Source organism: Symphalangus syndactylus, chromosome 21, assembly GCF_028878055.3.
Source record: "Symphalangus syndactylus isolate Jambi chromosome 21, NHGRI_mSymSyn1-v2.1_pri, whole genome shotgun sequence".
NCBI lineage: Eukaryota > Metazoa > Chordata > Mammalia > Primates > Hylobatidae > Symphalangus > Symphalangus syndactylus.
Window position 1 is genome coordinate 14,906,662 of NC_072443.2, and position 19,404 is coordinate 14,926,065.

The 19,404-nt window shown below is 36.7% G+C and overlaps 1 protein-coding gene across 7 annotated transcripts in view; it reads left to right on the forward strand.

Moving 5' to 3' along the window:
* ROBO1 (roundabout guidance receptor 1) overlaps positions 1-19,404 on the forward strand; it is a 1,209,916-nt gene that overhangs the window by 1,159,038 nt on the left and 31,474 nt on the right. For 5 of the 7 annotated variants that reach the window (XM_055259183.2, XM_055259184.2, XM_063630534.1 and 2 more), the window contains 4 exons: positions 2,626-2,961; positions 4,712-4,819; positions 7,448-7,592; positions 11,788-12,036. In XM_055259183.2, the coding sequence (XP_055115158.2) occupies positions 2,626-2,961; positions 4,712-4,819; positions 7,448-7,592; positions 11,788-12,036 (838 nt within the window). The remainder of the gene's footprint in view (positions 1-2,625; positions 2,962-4,711; positions 4,820-7,447; positions 7,593-11,787; positions 12,037-19,404) is intronic. The other 2 variants (XM_063630535.1, XM_055259188.2) reach the window with 1 other exon arrangement.

Below are 19,404 nucleotides of genomic sequence, written 5' to 3' on the forward strand. Positions count from 1 at the left end.
GCTGAGACCACAGGCGCGCACCACCATGCCTGGCTAATTTTAAAAAATTTTTTTGTAGAGATGCAGGTCTTGCTATGTTGCTCAGGCTGGTCTCAAATTCCTGGGCTCAGGCAACCCTCCTGCGTCAGCCTCCCAAAGTGTTGGGATTACAGAGGTGAGCTACTGTGCCTGGCATACAATTTTTAATTGTAGTTAAATAATCTTTAATCATATTTAATCATTTTTGAGATTTTGGAAGTAACACAGATCAAAAGGTAAATAAATTCATAGTCATAATGAACCAAATTCTTTAATAGCAAAAATAATAATAATCTACGACAATAATAACAAAAAATTTAAATAAAAATTAACTGAAATTTAACATCAGATTTCATAGTATAGTAGCAAATCCTGAGGACAGGATATATATATATATGTATATATTAAGTGTGTATGTATATACACCTATATGTAAGTATATATACACTTATATACGTATATATGTATATGTATATATACACATATATATGTGTATACACACATACTTATATATGTATATAAGTGTATATATACACACACATACACACTTATATACATATGCATATATATAGATATATATACTGCAGGTGTACATGCATACATTTATTTTCTGTTGTTTGTTTTTTGGGTCAGATGTATGTGTGAGTAAATTATCTTGCTAAAATTTCATGCCAAAACATAATAGTAAAAAATCGGATGTACAGTCTGCAAGATTTAAAGAAATAAAAATTACCAAAGATTTTTTACCAAACAACCCCTGCCCCCAAAAAAACCCAATATTCCCAATATAGGAAATATTAAAATTATTAAAAATATTGTATGGAATCTCTATGATGATAGAAGTAAAATACCCTGTATGCGAGAGAGAAGTTGGAGTTAAGTAAAGATGCTATGCACTATAAAGAAGAAATCACAGATCCGTCTGCATGTCTGCCCTTAAAGCGAATCCTGAGTCTCCACTGGACATGGATGTGACCTATCCATGTGACCAAGTCTCTGTCCTCTAGAGGCCCATATTCTGAATGTCTAGACATATGGATACTCATGTAATCATAAGTACAAGAAAAACTGGGTTGAGACCTATAGGAGAGAAAAAATGGCGATACCCATTTAAATTAATAGGTAGAGCTGTGTTGTCCAATATGGTAGCCACTAGCAACAGATGGCTATTTACATTGAATTAAATAAAATATAGTTTAAAACTCAGTCCCTCTTTTGCACTAGCTACATTTCTAGTGCCCAGTAGCCACATGTGACTAGTGGCTGCTGTATCAGACAAAGTGGAGTAGACCACGTCCAGTATCTCCGAAGTTCTGTTGGATAACACACGTATAGACAGATTGGTGAAACAAAATGAGAATGCAAAAACCACATGATCTTTATAGTATTTCTTAACCACTGTTAAACAAAACTAGAAATTAGAAATAAGAATAGCAGAGGCCAGATGAAACAAATATTTCTGTTCCCTGACGGTTCATGGTTGAAATGCAGAATAGTTCAATTCAGTAGGATAGAGAAATTACAGATTTTTCTTAAGATTATATTCCCATTTACATCTTTAGGAACAAGCATGTTAATTTATAATTTTTAAACATATCCAGTTAAAAGCCAATGCTGCAGGTGACTTGTTAATGTTGGTACCACTTTTGGACAATATGAATAATGATATTTTTACCATTGTAATTTAATTTTCCTATTTAATTTAGAAATATTTTAATTTAGAAATATGATTTCAGTTCTTCCTACCATTTTAATATTTTCAACTGCAGGCCATATTATATATATATATATATGAATGTATATATTATGTATGTATATTCAGTTTTTTAATGTCCAAATATTTCAGTGGAGAGAAAACTGGAGTGGAAATGAGATATTAGATATTTAAGTATTATTTCAGGCTTACTTGAGTCAATGACCCAGGTTACTATGATTCTTTTTGCTATTATTATTGTCATTTTATATTTCTTTGGTTGTCATTATGAAACCATGAGAAAATGGTTATATAGCATGTTCTGGATAATGATTATCCAACATGGCTACAACAAGAACTAATAGAATTCTCCTTCGTACTATTTATTATCATTTTACTCCTGTTCCTCATATCTTTTAAATGTATTTTATAAAATACCTAAGTCTCAAGTTCTTTGATCTATGAGTAGTTTTTTCCCTTTGGATTTTCAATTTATATGCTTTGTCTGTTGCTTCAGCAGCTAGCCAGTAGCTTCAAGTAATTCAGTCACCAAAGACTAGAAAATAAAAAGTTGGCACGTAATGATTTACATGTATATATTATTTTAGTGGAATTCGTATTAATGAGGTTATTAAATGAAAATTATTTTAAATCGGGTGAATTGTTTACTTCAGCACTATCAGAAATTCAAATTTATTTAGTCTACAAATTCTGTGTACCCTCTTTTATTTTTTCAATTATTAATTTTCTTTAGAAAGCACATGTGGATATTTGGCCATTTTTATTGATCTTATTTAAGCCCACTTGTACTTTACATAACGATTTTCTTATGACTCACAAAGCTACGTAGAAAGAAATTTAAAAGGAATAACCATGCAGAATGATTTTTTCCTTTTCCTCTCCATTGCGCATAGCTGATTGTATAGCAAATTATAACAACCAACTGGATAACAAACAAACAAATCTGATGCTCCCTGAGTCAACTGTTTATGGTGATGTGGACCTTAGTAACAAAATCAATGAGATGAAAACCTTCAATAGCCCAAATCTGAAGGATGGGCGTTTTGTCAATCCATCAGGGCAGCCTACTCCTTACGCCACCACTCAGCTCATCCAGTCAAACCTCAGCAACAACATGAACAATGGCAGCGGGGACTCTGGCGAGAAGCACTGGAAACTGCTGGGACAGCAGAAACAAGAAGTGGCACCAGTTCAGCACAACATCATGGAGCAAAACAAGCTGAACAAAGGTGAAGAGGCTTGCACGTATTCCCATCTGTTTCTGTGTGATACTGTCAGCACCTCAACTAGATGTTGAAACTTGTCTGCGACTAGCAAGTAAAATCTTTTCTTCTGTCGCTGAGATTTTCTTATTTCTTTGGTTTCAAAATTTCCAGTGTCAAAGAGTTAATTAGCACAACAATAACCTTGGAAAATTTATTTTATAATAATATATAAGTATTTTCAAATGGTTTTGAGATTAATTTAAATTTAATAGCAGGTGAAGGATTGGGATGGACAATCTTTTATTCATGAGGCAGATGTACAACTGTCACAATACCTCACATTTTCAATAAATAGACTATCCCATTCTTTCCACTAGAGGATGGAAGATAATTGCTTCTATGTGGTCATATAAACCAATGGCATTTTTATATCAACCTGAAATAAAATAATTAAATTAAACTTGAACTGGAGAAGTGGTTCAATTTGTTGTATGTCTCCCACCTCGTGTGGTTATTAAGACTGCTACAATGTATAATTTTAGAACCTAAATTTCCTTGGTTGACCTGATTGAAGTCTGTCCGTATAGAACCTAAAATAAATTGAGTTTAGTATTAACTTGAAGCTGCAGAATGGTATTCTGTGGCCTGAAGGAAATGTTTCTTCCTAATGTTTCTTATAAAGTGTATGAGTTGGAAAAGATGATAGGTGTTTGATTTCTTTGTAGTCCTTTAGGCTACTGCCATAATAACATGGTTTGCAAAGTTATACCTCTAGGAAAACCAGGATTACTCTAATGTGAATAGATGGGGGCAATGCATCCCCACCTATTCCAGGTAAAGAATACACTGAGATAATTGGAGACGTAGACATTTTCTTGAGGTTTGGGTTGGGAACATTTTGTTCGAAAATGCGATTTATCGCAGTTGAAGATTACAAAAATATAACTTAAAAATTTCATTTAAGTTAATATTATGTTTTAACTTGAGAACGAAGTCAGCTAGCCTTTTCTCAAGTTTAAGAAAGTACTTGATTGGTATAATAACCCAATTTAATAAATATGGATCGAGACTCCTGCATAAGTTCATAACAAAGACTGACAAAGATGAACAGGACAGTTTCTGTTATCATGGAGTTGGCAGTGGTGATTCAAACTATTGTCAAATTATTCCTTCATAGTGTATTGTTTTACTGTGGACTTCGGAAAGCCCTGAGAGCCTTCGTACAAATATTTCAGAACTCTGATTTATTGTTTATGCTGCTTGTAAGCAGATTTGGTATGTCAGACTATAATAAAAAACCTGGAATGCAACTAGATGACAGATTATTACTGACTACATTCCAGTGGCAAGCTTATCATTTGGATTTTCACCTTTGCCTAAGTAAGCAGAAGCATTTCTGGGGCAAATTAAGATATTTGTTTTTTTTTTTTTTGAATCATAGATACATTTTTTATTAGATATAACCTTGCTGACAAGTTTCAGTTTTATTTTTATGTATTGTGATTTATTTTTTATGATTTGCAGACATTTTTGTGATTTCTTATTAAAATCATATTGGTATTATATTATTAAAGTTATTTATAGTTTATATATATTTGGAGTATAAGCCTTTTTATATCCTGACAATCTGAATACAACAATAAAAGAGAAAAAAAGGCAAATAAATGGTCCAATTTGTTTCTTTAGTTACTCAGAAATATAGAGAAAGCAGAGATGTGAAATCGCTCATGAAGAGAAAATAAATGTTTATTGTTTTTTCATCTGATATGTCTAGATTATCGAGCAAATGACCCAGTTCCTCCAACTATCCCATACAACCAGTCATACGACCAGAACACAGGAGGATCTTACAACAGCTCAGACCGGGGCAGTAGTACATCTGGTAAGTAAGGTGAACCAAAGAACTTCTCCTTTAAAAAGCTGGTACTTTCCAAGATTACACATTGAGTGCTAATGGACTGACGTATGTAGGTGACATGTCTAAATCACTTTATGTAATTTGAATCTCAGGCATGTGTCTTGTCTCTGCAATTTGAGGGACTTTCCACTCACTAAATCATTTTATGTTCTATTTGGCAACAAAGACTGAGTGTCCTATTTTCTTTCTTGTTAATGAGCTTTAGCAAAGCCAGAAGAAACATGTCTGCCTAATCTGTAAAGGCAGTTGAAACTTCTTTTTCCCCTTGGCCAAAATATAACTAAAAATGTTGCACAGAGTCAACCTGCTAAATATGTTGCCATTTGAAACGAGCCTATAAAAGCACATAATGTTTGAGGACACTTGAGCAGGATCAAAAGCCGAAGAGACAATAACATGAGATTCAGGTACAATAGGAACCTGTCACAGTGTCTCATCCCTCTACGATCCCTCAGTTCTTGCTCTGAAGCCTCGTAAAGCAACCTCCCAACCTGCCTGTAAGTGCCTCCCAAAGCCGCATTGAGGCCTCTTCCCTGGGGTCTTCATGCTATTGCAGCTGTTTGCCAGCTGTTTTCCTGATAGGGGCTGCAGATGGGAGCTTGCTGAGTACTTAAGTCCTGTTTTTCTAATTAAAGGCAGTTCGTTATTAGAACTAACATGTGGCAGGTCACACCACAATGAGAACAAAAGCGACTGATCTTGACTCTAGCAATGTTTCTCCAGGAGAGGGTAGAAATGCCACTTCCCAGCAACTGGATTAAAGTTGTTCTTAGGCGCTTTGAGCCAAGAGTCTCCACCCCTCTTCTGTAATGAATATGGCAGTTGTATTTTACAGTTTTCCCTTAACTAACATGCTGGTTTGGCATTGTCTAGCCTGTGTTTCTGTTGGAATTAAGGGAGCTTAGAAATGGCCCTTTACCTTTTAGATTTACTCTGATTCTATTATATGTTGTTTGTTTGTTTGTTTTAACAATTAACATCTTATTAAATGACTTCTTTTTTGAAACTAAATCCTGAATTAAGAGAAATATTTCAAGGATCTACTTTTAAGAAAATCATATGAAATATTTTAATATTTGATTATCTTATGCCATTTCATCTTTGAATTTTTAGTCACATAGAGAAAACCATATCTTAATGGGAAAATAAACAGTGATTCTAGGTTATTAATATTTAATTGACCTTCAGTATCCCTCAGCTTAGATATCTAGATCTGGATGTTCTACTGCTATATATCATTTGATATTCTGTGAATATATGGTAAAAAGATGTAAAGATGTGTGATGGTAATTAGGGAGGAGAACAAAGCAAGTAAATAAGGTATAGGAGAGATCTGTGTCAGGCCTCTCCAGACTGATGGAGTCGCTACAGTAGATGTATATCAGGAAACCCAGAGGAAGGCGCGGGTTAATGTCTAGTCTACAACACATGCACGGTTATCCCAATGCTGGACACCTGAGTGGTGGATGAGAGAACAGAGGCACATACACATAAGACTGATAATCGTAGTTTATTAATAACAGCCTGTCCCCAGCCCACACTCAGTGTGGTAACATAGCAGTACAAGAACATCTGGCTTAACAAACACTGCCATTTGACTGAAAATTCCCAAGTGACAAAAAAAATCAAGGCTCATTGAATATGACCAGACCTGATTAACATATTACATGACTTGGAGAAGAGTTGGATAGGGTTAAAAAACTAAGGCCAAGATAATGCACTGATATAAAGGGACCTTATGGGAAAAATAAATAATTATAGACTCATCATCTATCATTCACATATGAATCTAAAATATAACATATTGCAAAGGGGGATATTTTGTCCCCAAATATTTGTTGACCTAAAGTTTTCGTTAAAATAAATGCTCTCAAATATATAGGCTCCTGTGTTTAAAAAATATGCCAAATCTAAAATCAGAACACTGGAACACTTGAATAATTGGGCTATGTCAAACTGCTAAGAATGTTCAAGCAACATCATTTTACCATAAGCCATTATTGTATAGAAACAGTGGCTGAAAACACTTCTGTCCCCTTTAAAAATCATTTTTCTGCTTCTTTTGTCATTAGTTCTATCAGTTATTCCAGCTGTTATTTCATCTGTACTTGCCTTTCTGAAGGGAACTAGTAATTTCATTGTGCCTAAAACATTTCAATGGACAAGTACAAATTATATATATTCAGTGATTTAATGCAACAGTGGAACTCTAATAGATCGTATCTGTATCATATTGTATTTTAGGTTCCAGCAATTAAATAATAGAAAGGCGTTCCAGAAAATATGTCTACAGCTCATTTGTTTGAGATGATAATCCATAATGCAATTAATTGCTGTAGGAAGATCACTATTAATGATATGACTTGAAACATTCATTCATGGTTTTATTGCTTTTTTGCTATTGCAGTTATTCATGGCAGTACCTTGCATGTTCTCTTGTACAAAGTTCTGTTTAAAATTAATGAAAAAGCATGTTTATCTCTCTATATAAATGAATTATAAAATCATATTTACAAAAAATAATTAACTTATGACTAATGGAAAAAGCTTAAAGGCCAGAGATCAATGGCTTGTATTTTATTTCCTTTCTAGGGAGTCAGGGGCACAAGAAAGGGGCAAGAACACCCAAGGTACCAAAACAGGGTGGCATGAACTGGGCAGACCTGCTTCCTCCTCCCCCAGCACATCCTCCTCCACACAGCAATAGTGAAGAGTACAACATTTCTGTAGATGAAAGGTAAGAGGAGCGTCCAAACAGATGTAAACAGTGTAATATGATTGTTTCAGCCCATTTTCAGCAATTATTAAACTAGGTGGTCAAGAGAAGACTGATTCCTAAGGTCCACAAACAGTTGCCTTTAAATAAAATAGTGCTGGTCAGCAAGAAGTAAAAATTCTCCTTGCTGCTTCCAAAAAAGGAACCTGTGCTTTGAAAGATTCTTTTGGAACTTAGAATGGAATAGAAAAATGATACATATTAGCTCATGTATATATCCTGTATGTGTATACACAGTTTAACATATGGATATATAATTGTGTGATTTTTGAATATTAGAACTTCTGTGACATGTCTTGAATTTTTTGAAATATAATCGTGTGGATTTATACCACAACGATGGGATCCCGAAGGCTATTTATTCTTAGATTTTATCACCTTATGCTGAGAACTCTGTACAAATGTCAACTTTACTGGATTGTTTCTGCCAAAGACTTAACAAGTATAATAATCCACATGATAGCAATTAGGAAGTTAGTGTACCTCTTTCTCACTCCAGAATCTGTAGAACTGGACATGGTACCGCCAAACGAAACAAAACAGCTGCTTCTTTAACATAACCAAAGGAGGCAAACTCCTTTAAGGTGAAGAATTAATGAATAAATCATAAAATATACCTGAAAATACAGTTTTTTTCTGTCACTGCTGTAAAGACATCATTCCTTCATTCTCCACGCATGGAGAAGTATATTGCTATACCCAGAAACAAAGCCTCTGTGCTTCAGTTTTCTAATAATCTTTTTATAAAATGCATTTTTAAGTAAAATTCTTTTTTTTTTTTTTTTTTTTTTGAGACGGAGTCTCGCTCTGTCCCCCAGGCTGGAGTGCAGTGGCACGATCTCGGCTCACTGCAAGCTCCACCTCCCAGGTTCACGCCATTCTCCTGCCTCAGCCTCTCCAAGTAGCTGGGACTACAGGCGCCCGCCACCACGCCCGGCTAATTTTTTTTCTATTTTTAGTAGAGACGGGGTTTCACCGTGGTCTCGAACTCCTGACCTCGTGATCCGCCCGCCTCGGCCTCCCAAAGTGCTGGGATTACAAGCGTGAGCCACCGTGCCCAGCCGTTAAGTAAAATTCTTATATGAAAATATTTACAGGGAACTTTCATTATCCACAATATTTATGCATTTTAACATTCTTGTGAACAGTGAGTTAGCAAATGTTGAACCATTTGTCCTAGGAGAAATACAGGGCTAGATTCCTTCTAACCTCTAGCCACGACATATCTGTCAACTGACCAATACATAACCTTGTTTTACGTATGTTTTTCTAAAGATGCTTATTTAATATATACTGTTCATTTATTAACATGGAACCCAATAAGTCATTCCTCAGCAAAGCTTATTTCATAGATTTTTTTTTTTAAGGCACATCGCAGCCTTCTAGGGCTTAGAAACACTAAAGAACCCTTCAGCACTTCTTTTGAGGGCCATTTTAAGCAGGGAGATTACTAATATAAAGTTTAAAACATTTTGACAAACATGGTACTAAATGAACCATGAAAAGGATGCTTGTTTACCGTGTGAGAACTGACACAAGAAAGCAAAGTGTATCTTTGTTTTACCTCAGCTGGGAACGTGCACATCAGGTGCTCAAATGTTTGGCCTCTTTGTGAGTCTGTAGGAATGACCCTGAAGATGCCACAGATCCCAGTTTGGGGGTTTACAAATAAATTACACCGAGTCAGTGAATTTGCAGATATGGAATCTGCAAGTAATGAAAACAGAACTGTATGTTTTATTTGGTTTGGTTTGGTTTGGTTGGTTTGGTTTTGTTTTTAGAAACAGGGACTCACCCCAGAGCTCGAGTGATCCTCCTGTCTCAGCCTCCCAAGTAGCTGGGACTATAGCCTTGTGCCACAGCGCCCAGCTAAGTTTATTTTAATTTTTTTGTAGAGATGTTATTTCACTGTGTTGCCCAGGCTGTTCTTGAACTCTTGATCTCAAGCGATCGTCCCACCTCAGCCTCCCAAAGTGCTGGGATTGCAGGCAGGCATGAGCCATTCTACTTGGCCTGAATGCATTTCCCAAGCTATTTTAACAACATTCATTGCTGCTTTCGTTCACAAAAATAAGAGGACTAAAATGAAATAAGTGAATATAGGTTAAAAAAAAAAAAAAAGCAATATAGGAGCTGCAACTGTGCCCCAAGGAGAAAGACTGATTCTAACTGAGAAGAATGAAGGTTTCGTGATTGGCTACATTTGTTCTTGACCTGGACAAATGAGAAGGTTCTCAGTTAAGAAGAAGGGGTTTTATGGACATGGGACCACACAGATGTGGTCTCCTGGAAAACTAACATGAAACACATGGCAGGGAATGAGACGAAGCTGGGACAGCAGATGTAAGCCAGATTATGCAGATACTCGAGTGTCTTGCTTAGTCATTTATATTTTATTCTCTCTCTAAACAATTAGAGAGCCAGTTCTTATTTTGAAGAGCACATGAATAGCTTGCATGTGATGCGTATTAATGTAATTTTGGAAGCAATGGAGTGACTGGAGGCTAGGAGACCAGTTAAAAGATTGTTGCAGTAGCACATACAAGAAATAAAAAGGCCGGGCGCGGTGGCTCACGCTTGTAATCCTAGCACTTTGGGAGGCCGAGGCGGGCAGATCACAAGGTCAGGAGATCGAGACCACGGTGAAACCCCGTCTCTACTAAAAAACTACAAAAAATTAGCCGGGGGTGGTGGCGGGCGCCTGTAGTCCCAGCTACACGGAGAGGCTGAGGCAGGAGAATGGCGTGAACCTGGGAGGTGGAGCTTGCAGTGAGCCGAGATGGTGCCACTGCACTCCAGCCTGGGCGACAGAGCAAGACTCCGTCTCAAAAAAAAAAAAAAAAAAAAAAAAGAAATAAAAATAAGGGAATAGATTCTAGAGAGTTTTTATTGATAGAATAGAAATGAATTGGGGAGTAGTTTGAGGGAGAAGAAAGAAGTCAAAGATGACTAAAACATTTCTAGTTTGGATAAGTAGGCAAGTTGCTCAGCTGTTTGTTAATAAAGGAAACATAAAGAGGCAATGAGGGAGACATTGAGATTAGAAAAGTAAAGAAAGATGCAAAGAAACATTATTTGAGCATCAGCTTTCCTTAGTTCAGGTAAACAAGGTGGATGGTAGAGAATGAACAAGAGAAATGGGTCCACGGTTTATATAATGTAGTACTTCATTGCCCTTATAATCGATAAACATACACCCTGGGATAAGAGAAAAGAGAAAGGCATGAATGTTCCCCGGATCCATCGTGCTTCCCACCCATCTCCAGCAGAGGAGTAGAGGGGCATTTTATGGTTGAATGGTGTGTTTTTCACTCACCAGCCTAAATGCAAGCCAACAACTTCATTTTGTGTTCAGCTGAAGAAATAGTGATCTACTATAATTTCAGAGAAAAAAAAAATGGGTTGTATTGGACTAAATAGGTTGACCTCCAGTATATCTTTCCCTGAAATGATTGTTAAGAGTAATTTTTCTTGGCTGGGCACAGTGGCTCACGCCTGTCATCTCAGCACTTTGGGAGGCTGAGGCGGATGGATCACTTGAAGTCAGGAGTTCTTGACCAGCCTAACCAACATGGTGAAACCCCGTCTCTACTAAAAATACAAAAAGTAAATGGGCCTGGTGATGCACACCTGTAATCCCAGCTACTTGGGAGGCTGAGCCAAAAGAATTGCTTGAACCTGGGAGGCAGAGGTTGCGTTGAGCCGACATTGCGCTATTGTACTCCAGCCTGGGCAACAAGAGCGAAACTCTATCTCAAAAAAAGAAAGAAAGAGTAATTTTTCTCTAAATGTGGCAGCTCATCTTCAGGTCCTCTGTGATAGCATCTTTGAGTCTTTTAGAGAACATAGTGGAGCAACAAAATATACCAAATACATTTGGGCTGTACTAAATTAAGCCATGTTAAGTGAATTTTTTTATTGCATGACTTCTAAGACCCTATAATATGCTAATGTAAATTGCAATCCCTTAGAGAAAAATAGTTTATGCAGTAATTCACAAACCTTGTGAGGTAAAACCTTTTTCAACAATATCTCCTTAATGTGACTGAGAGCATTCAGATTTGAAAAACAATTTAAAGGTGACATTTCATTACTATCCAAATAGTTTATGTGAATAACCTGAAGTAAGTCTACACATCCTTATCATTTATTTTAGCTATGACCAAGAAATGCCATGTCCCGTGCCACCAGCAAGGATGTATTTGCAACAAGATGAATTAGAAGAGGAGGAAGATGAACGGGGCCCCACTCCCCCTGTTCGGGGAGCAGCTTCTTCTCCAGCTGCCGTGTCCTATAGCCATCAGTCCACTGCCACTCTGACTCCCTCCCCACAGGAAGAACTCCAGCCCATGTTACAGGATTGTCCAGAGGAGACTGGCCACATGCAGCACCAGCCCGAAAGGAGGTATGTTGTCACTAGCCTTCTTTGCTGACAAATCAGATAATTTCTACTCCTCAGTGGAAGTTATCGAATGCTCTCCCACGAAGTAATTTTCTTGTCTCATAAGCCTCTTCTGGCAGTATCATCCCACAGTAAACCCAGGCAATTAACATAGCAAGTCATATTGTTGACCATTGCATTAGATTAATTGATCCTAGTGAACTTGCAACCATAATGTGTATTAATACTCACCCACTTATAAAAATTACATTCATAACCACATGGAGCTCATATATATGGTTTGCTAGCTCTGTATCATATTTTTTTTATTTCATTTTTTATTATTATACTTTAGGTTTTAGGGTACATGTGCACAATGTGCAGGTTTGTTACATATGTATCCATGTGCCCTGTTGTTTTGCTGCACCCATTAACTCGTCATTTAGCATTAGGTATATCTCCTAATGCTGTCCCTCCCCCCTCCCCCCAACCCACAACAGTCTCCGGAGTGTGATGTTCCCCTTTCTGTGTCCATGAGTTCTCATTGTTCAGTTCCCACCTATGAGTGAGAACATGCGGTGTTTGGTTTTTTGTCCTTGCGATAGTTTACTGAGAATGATGTTTTCCAGTTTCATCCATGTCCCTACAAAGGACATGAACTCATCATTTTTTATGGCTGCATAGTATTCCATGGTGTACATGTGCCACATTTTCTTAATCCAGTCTATCGTTGTTGGACATTGGGTTGGTTCCAAGTCTTTGCTATTGTGAATAGTGCCGCAATAAACATACGTGTGCATGTGTCTTTATAGCAGCATGATTTATAGTCCTTTGGGTATATACCCAGTAATGGGATGGCTGGGTCAAATGGTATTTCTAGTTCTAGATCCCTGAGGAATTGCCACACTGACTTCCACAATGGTTGAACTAGTTTACAGTCCCACCAACAGTGTAAAAGTGTTCCTATTTCTCCACATCCTCTCCAGCACCTGTTGTTTCCTGATTTTTTTAATGATCGCCATTCTAACTGGTGTGAGATGGTATCTCACTGTGGTTTTGATTTGCATTTCTCTGATGGCCAGTGATGATGAGCATTTTTTCATGTGTTTTTTGGCTGCATAAATGTCTTCTTTTGAGAAGTGTCTGTTCATGTCCTTCGCCCACTTTTTGATGGGGTTGTTTTTTTCTTGTAAATTTGTTTGAGTTCACTGTAGATTCTGGATATTAGCCCTTTGTCAGATGAGTAGGTTGCAAAAATTTTCTCCCATTCTGCAGGTTGCCTGTTCACTCTGATGGTAGTTTCTTTTGCTGTGCAGAAGCTCTTGAGTTTAATTAGATCCCATTTGTCATATTATTGACAGTGGGTTTTTTTGTACTTTAGTTTTCCTTTTGCATCGGTAAGTCACTTCTTTGGTCAGCAGAAAATAGATTTTCTCCTGTCTTTTAAAATTAAGTTTACAGAATAATGTATTCCCTCATAACTATAATGTCACAGAAGAATGAGTTTGTCATATTCTTTTTGTGTTAACCTCAGATACCTTTATTTTGATTTAGATATGAGTTTTGAGTACTTTAGTCAGATTATTATATAGTGTGTGTGTGTGTGTGCATGTGTGCGTGCGTGCTTGTGTGTGCTTAGACTTTTTTAAACCTATGTATTGAGCATCCCCAACCAGTACGTTTTTGTTACATACAATGGCTTCACTTGTCATTTCTACCACATAAAAGCTGTTACTGCATCATTTTAGCTCTTCTCTCATAGTTGATAATTTTATTTATACTGTTTTTTGCCCCTGACACATTATATGTATATATTATTTTCTGTATTCCTAATGTCATTTGAAATTGAGTATATTATTTGCCTCAGAACAGGTTCCTTCCATATTCTTGAATGAATAACAAACTGTGATTTTTGTGGCTTGACTTTTACTCTGTAGATTAAAACAGAATTTTGCAATGTTTATTAACTCTTCTATTGTTAAGAGATTATTACCAGATTCAAATTACATACACTGTAAAAACAAGAAAGTAGTTAAGCTTTCTTCTGACAGTGAGGAAGTTGGATTGTCAGACATTTTGAAGTAATATTATTAACGCGTGGAATGTTATGAAAATTGAGAGCAAATAAGGCACCTCTTTCCCATGTTAAAGTCACAGACCATCTGTGCTACTCTTATTAGAAGCCAATGAGAGACTAAAAGAGACCACTTAGCTCTGAAATATCTAAGCATTCTTTTTTCTGTTCCCTTGTCTTACCTTTTTTCCTCACCATTCCTGTCTCTACTCTCAGGGGACCCAGTATTTTCTTCCTGGCTGGCTCTTCTTTTGTATTCCTTATGTCCTCCTTTCCACCTTCCTTGATAACAGAAATCGGTTTTCGTTTATCTGTCTGGAATGTCCAGCCCCTTCCTCTTCATTCAGTTCTCCTTCTCTTCATGGTTAACTCAACTCCCTTCATGCCTTCCTCTTCCTTGGCCTCCCTTCTGGCTCCATGCTCTCTCCCCCGCTTCATTTTGTTGAACTCCTTCTGCCTTCCTGATTTGCATTCGCACCTCAGCCCACTGCATTCTGGCTTAAAACGTTTTGCTTTGATCAGTCCATTGAAAGTAGCCTCCTAATGGTCAAATCTAAAGACTTCTCAGTTTTTATTTTATTTTATTATTATACTTTAGGTTTTAGGGTACATGTGCATAATGTGTAGGTTTGTTACGTATGTATCCATGTGCCATGTTGGTTTGCTGCACCCATTAACTCGTCATTTAGCATTAGGTGTATCTCCTAATGCTGTCCCTCCCCCCTGCCCCCACAGACTTCTCAGTTTTTATCATACTTATGCTTTCTGCCATGATGGCCATTTTATAGATTGTTGTGAGGATCAATGGATAATGTGTGTAAAGCATCTGAAGCAAAGTAAGTATTCAAAAATATTAATGCCCTACAGCCCTCGCCTTTACGCTATCATCCCATTGCTTGGTTCAACTCTTATATTCTGTTGGCTGTCAAATTTCTTTACCCAGCCTAGTCCCTTTTCCTGAATGCCACAATATTTTCACTTGAACTTCACCATGTGTCTAAATCCAAATTCTTTGTCTTTGGACTTGACTCTTCAAACTTATCTTTTCTTTTACTTTGATAGCTGTCTTGTTTAGAATTTTCAACCATTATTTATTTGACCAATGTTTGTTTTAAAATAAAATGGCTGAGGGAATAGGCAAAAATCATAAACAATACCTTTGTCATTTTGAAATCAGCTTAGTTATCCTACTATTTAGTTTTTTCCTAGCATTCTACAAATGAGGTTATTCATGAAGTCACTTCAACCCAAAATGGCCCTTGGTTTTGCTCCTTAGTTTCCATTCCTACAGCTGCTAGGGCAGGCCCTCCATCCCTGTCCTGTGAAATCCACCTTATCCATAAACTGATTCCACTTTTCTTCTCTCTGTTTTTCTGTTCATTCTCACAATATTTTTATTTGCACACAAGAAGTCTGGTAATGTTCCCCCATTCAGAGTCAAGTTAGTGTTTAACCCAGTATTTAAAGGTTTTCAAAATCCTTTTCCCTTTATTTACTTTCCCCCCAATTTCGTCACATACAGTCTTTTCTAATTAGTCTGTTTTAAAGTTCCTAAATTTGCCTGAAACTCATCAATATCCAGGTCTTCCACATGCTCTTTCCTGATTGGCTGGTAAGCACCCCTCATCTTTCAAAGCCTTGTTCAAAGGACACGTCCTCTGCTTGCCTGGCAAAAGTGAACCCCTCTTCTTTACTCTTCATAAGAATCTGTTCCCATCCCTGTTACCACTCTAACCAGTTTTCATGTTGCATTAGTATTTACTGTTTGTATCTCTGTTTTCCTATTTAAGTTAAAAGTTCTTTGAAGGCAGAACTCATCTCGTTCATGTCGTTGAGTTCCACAGAGCTTTCTTCAGTAAAGTATTTGATGAATGGAATTGGATACTATGGGAGAATTGGAGTTGACCTACTGTCTATTGTTTCAGGCTAATGGATGCTTGTAGAACTTGAGGCAGATATATGTAATTGGGTAATACATTAACTATCTGCACTTATAATCAATTTGACTATTTTCAGCCTTTCTCAAAGGTATGATTTTCAATCTGTAAGGGTATTATGGATTTTATTTCCAGGGTCATTGCTGGAAATAACACTGGGTACTAATAAAAAGTAAGTGGAAGCCCATTTTAAAAAAGTGCTTTAAGTGCTTTTTTATGATTAATGTATATTCTGTATGTTTACTATAGAAATTTTTGAAAATACATATAAACACAATGAAAATATAAAAGTCCCAGTGATCTATGTAATCAGAAAATCACCGTGAAGACCTCAGTAAAGATCCTGTCAATCTTTCTTCTCTACTTATACTCACATTGCTTGGATTTATCATATGCCAATATTATTTTATAAACTACTCTTTTCACTGAACAGCGTTTTTTCATGTTGTTAGCTTTTTATTTAGACACTTGTGTAAAGTGTGTAACTCTATTTAACCAATTCCTTAATATTGGCCATTTTAATTGTATCTACCTTTTTGGATACTAGATACAATGTTGTGATTTCCATCTTAAGTGTTTGAATGAAGTCTCCTGTTGATCCCTTGATCTATTCTAATGTCTGCCCCATCAGTAGACGACTTCTGATTCTTATCATTCTTCCATTTCCCTAATGGTACACTCATAGATATAGATAGCTATCTCTCTACAAATCTCTTTCTGGAGCTTCAGACCCATATATCCAACTACTTATTCCTGTAGGTTTTTACTGCCTAAATATCATTCTGAGTGATACACATATGTCCAGCCATAAATGCACTTTCCTAGTTCCGACAGCCGTTTTCTCTCACCTGCATTACAGTAATGTTCTGCTAAGTGGTCTTGTTGCTTCAGCCTTGCCCCTCCTTCAAACTAATTCCTTGCTGCAGACTGTGCAGAGGCATTTTCCTAAATTGAAACACTGATCAAGTCTCTCCATTGCTTAAGATCTCTCAATGGCTTCCCATTTTTCTTAAAATTAAAAGCAAGATTCCTTAATGTAGCAATCAAAGCCCTTTGTGATCTGACCCCTGTGTGCCCTACCATCCTTACCCATTGCCACTCCCCGAACAATGTCTGTGATGTCTTCACTCTAAGTTTCTTCTAGTTCCTGGAATAAGCACAATTCTCACTCACCTCAGTATCTTTGCACGTGCTCTCCCATCTTCCTGGAACACCATTTTCTCCTCTCCTTTTGGAGCTAACACCAATGTATCCTTTAGATCCAAGATTAAATGGCAGATCATCCTCAGTAAATCTTTCCCTGATGTCCCAACTTTGGGATAGGAGCCATATTTATGTGTTCCTAGAACACTCTATATATCCTTTGTCATTGCATATTTAATTATTTGTCTCCTCCACTAGACTAAAGTCCCTTTAGACATGGATATCTATTTCATTTAGCTGAATTCCTAACATAGTGCCCGAGTTCCTGTTTCTATTGCTAACAAACCACTCCAAAATGTAGTGACCTAAAGTAATCTAATCATTTTATTCACAATCCCATGAGTCAGGAATTCTGAAAGGATTCAGCTGGACAATTCATCTCCAATCCATATGGCTTTAGCTGCTTGGCTGGGGATGGAAGATCTACTTCCAAGTTAGTTTCTTCACTCACATGTCTGATGTCTCAGTGCTCCTTGACCTCTGTCTCTTTCCACATGGAGTCTTATCCCCCAGGTCTCACCATATAGTATGGACTTCTCATAACATGGGGTCTCAGGTTAATGGCACCTCTTTCATGGCAGCTGGCATCCAAAAAGGCAGGAAGGGGAAGTTGCCAGGCCATTTAGAACTGGTGCATAGTCTTGCTTCTGCCACATTGTATTAAAGCAATCACAGAGTCCGTCCAGATTCAAGAGTGTTGAACTCATCTACCTCTCTTGATGGGAGAGTGGCAAGTTCTCATTTCAGAATAGCATTTGGAATGGGAGATATTGCTATGGACATTTTGCAGAATACAGTCTGCCATGGCCAGATATATAGCTTACATTAAGTATGTTTACCTTAAAATTGAATCCTTACCTGTCATAAAGCATAAAGCATGTTACCTAAGCTCTGTTTGCCTGTGATCTTTTTGGTGTAAATCTAGCAGTCTTTGCCACGGTAGGCTCACAGTAAATGTTTAAAAAATAAATACATTGATTACATTTATATTTATTGATAAAGGGTGCAGATAGTGTAATACATTAATAAAATTACCGAACTTAAGCCATTATAACACTGCAAGTCTAATTATGTAAACATTAAAGACCTGCATTATTATGAGTATTTCAACGTTGGCATTATAATGAACTTCTAGGGCATTCCATTTTTGTCTAAAACTGGGTAAACTAGGTGATCAACATAATAGGAATCTGTCTTCTCTTTTTCTCAAACAATAGCTTGGAAAATAATATAATTAAACTTATTCAAATATATTGTTTTAAAAAGTGATATACTTAACTTTATTGCAGTATAGTAAAAATCTCTAGAAAAGTAAAAATTATGTTCATATATGGAATACATGAACATTTACTTGTTTTATTAATACAGATAAATTGAGGTAATAGTTGTTACTTTTACAAGAAACTGAAGCTACACCAGTGTGAGAACAAAATCTCAAAGGTGTGCATTTTTCTCCTTTGTCTTTTTGCCTGGTAAATGCTATGTGGTGAATGGTATCAACACCTACTTTGATAAACTAATGACATCGTTCTGCTTTTCTCTTGAACATGTTTATGAAGGCGTCATTCTTGCAGGAGACTAGAGTGTTGCGATACACAGTCATATACTTATACATTATTTTAGAAGACATTGAAACCCCTTGGGGAGAAATCTAGAGGGTTGAGGTTTATTTGTGACAAGTCCCACTTGAGTGCAGCATCTTGAAATGGCTTTTTGTTTTCCAATAGAATGTATGACATATTTCAAACTGTACATGTTTATCACACATTCCCTGGGCTTGCCTTATTTACAGATGGTTTGAATAAATTTTTCTGTCTTTCTTCAACATTTGTAAGGGGTGGTTGTAGTTAAAAGCCAGCCCTTGTTTTACATGAAGATGTATTTGCTCTACAGAATGTGAATTATCCAAACACAACAATGCTGGCATCCTTTCATAGTGAAGTCGGCCATTCTGCATCTTTCTTTATTGATGGTCAAAATAGTCCCCCTTTGTGCTAAAAAGTCTTACATGTCTTTAAGAAGGAAGAAGTTTCTTGTGGTATTTTGGGTTTGTACGCTGACAAAGGCTGTAAATTAGCTTTTAAGTGTGGTATTTTATTGCATTCCAAATTAAACAATGGTTTTCCTCCTATGTGTATAACACTCCATATTGAAACAGTTATCTATTTTAATCTCTTA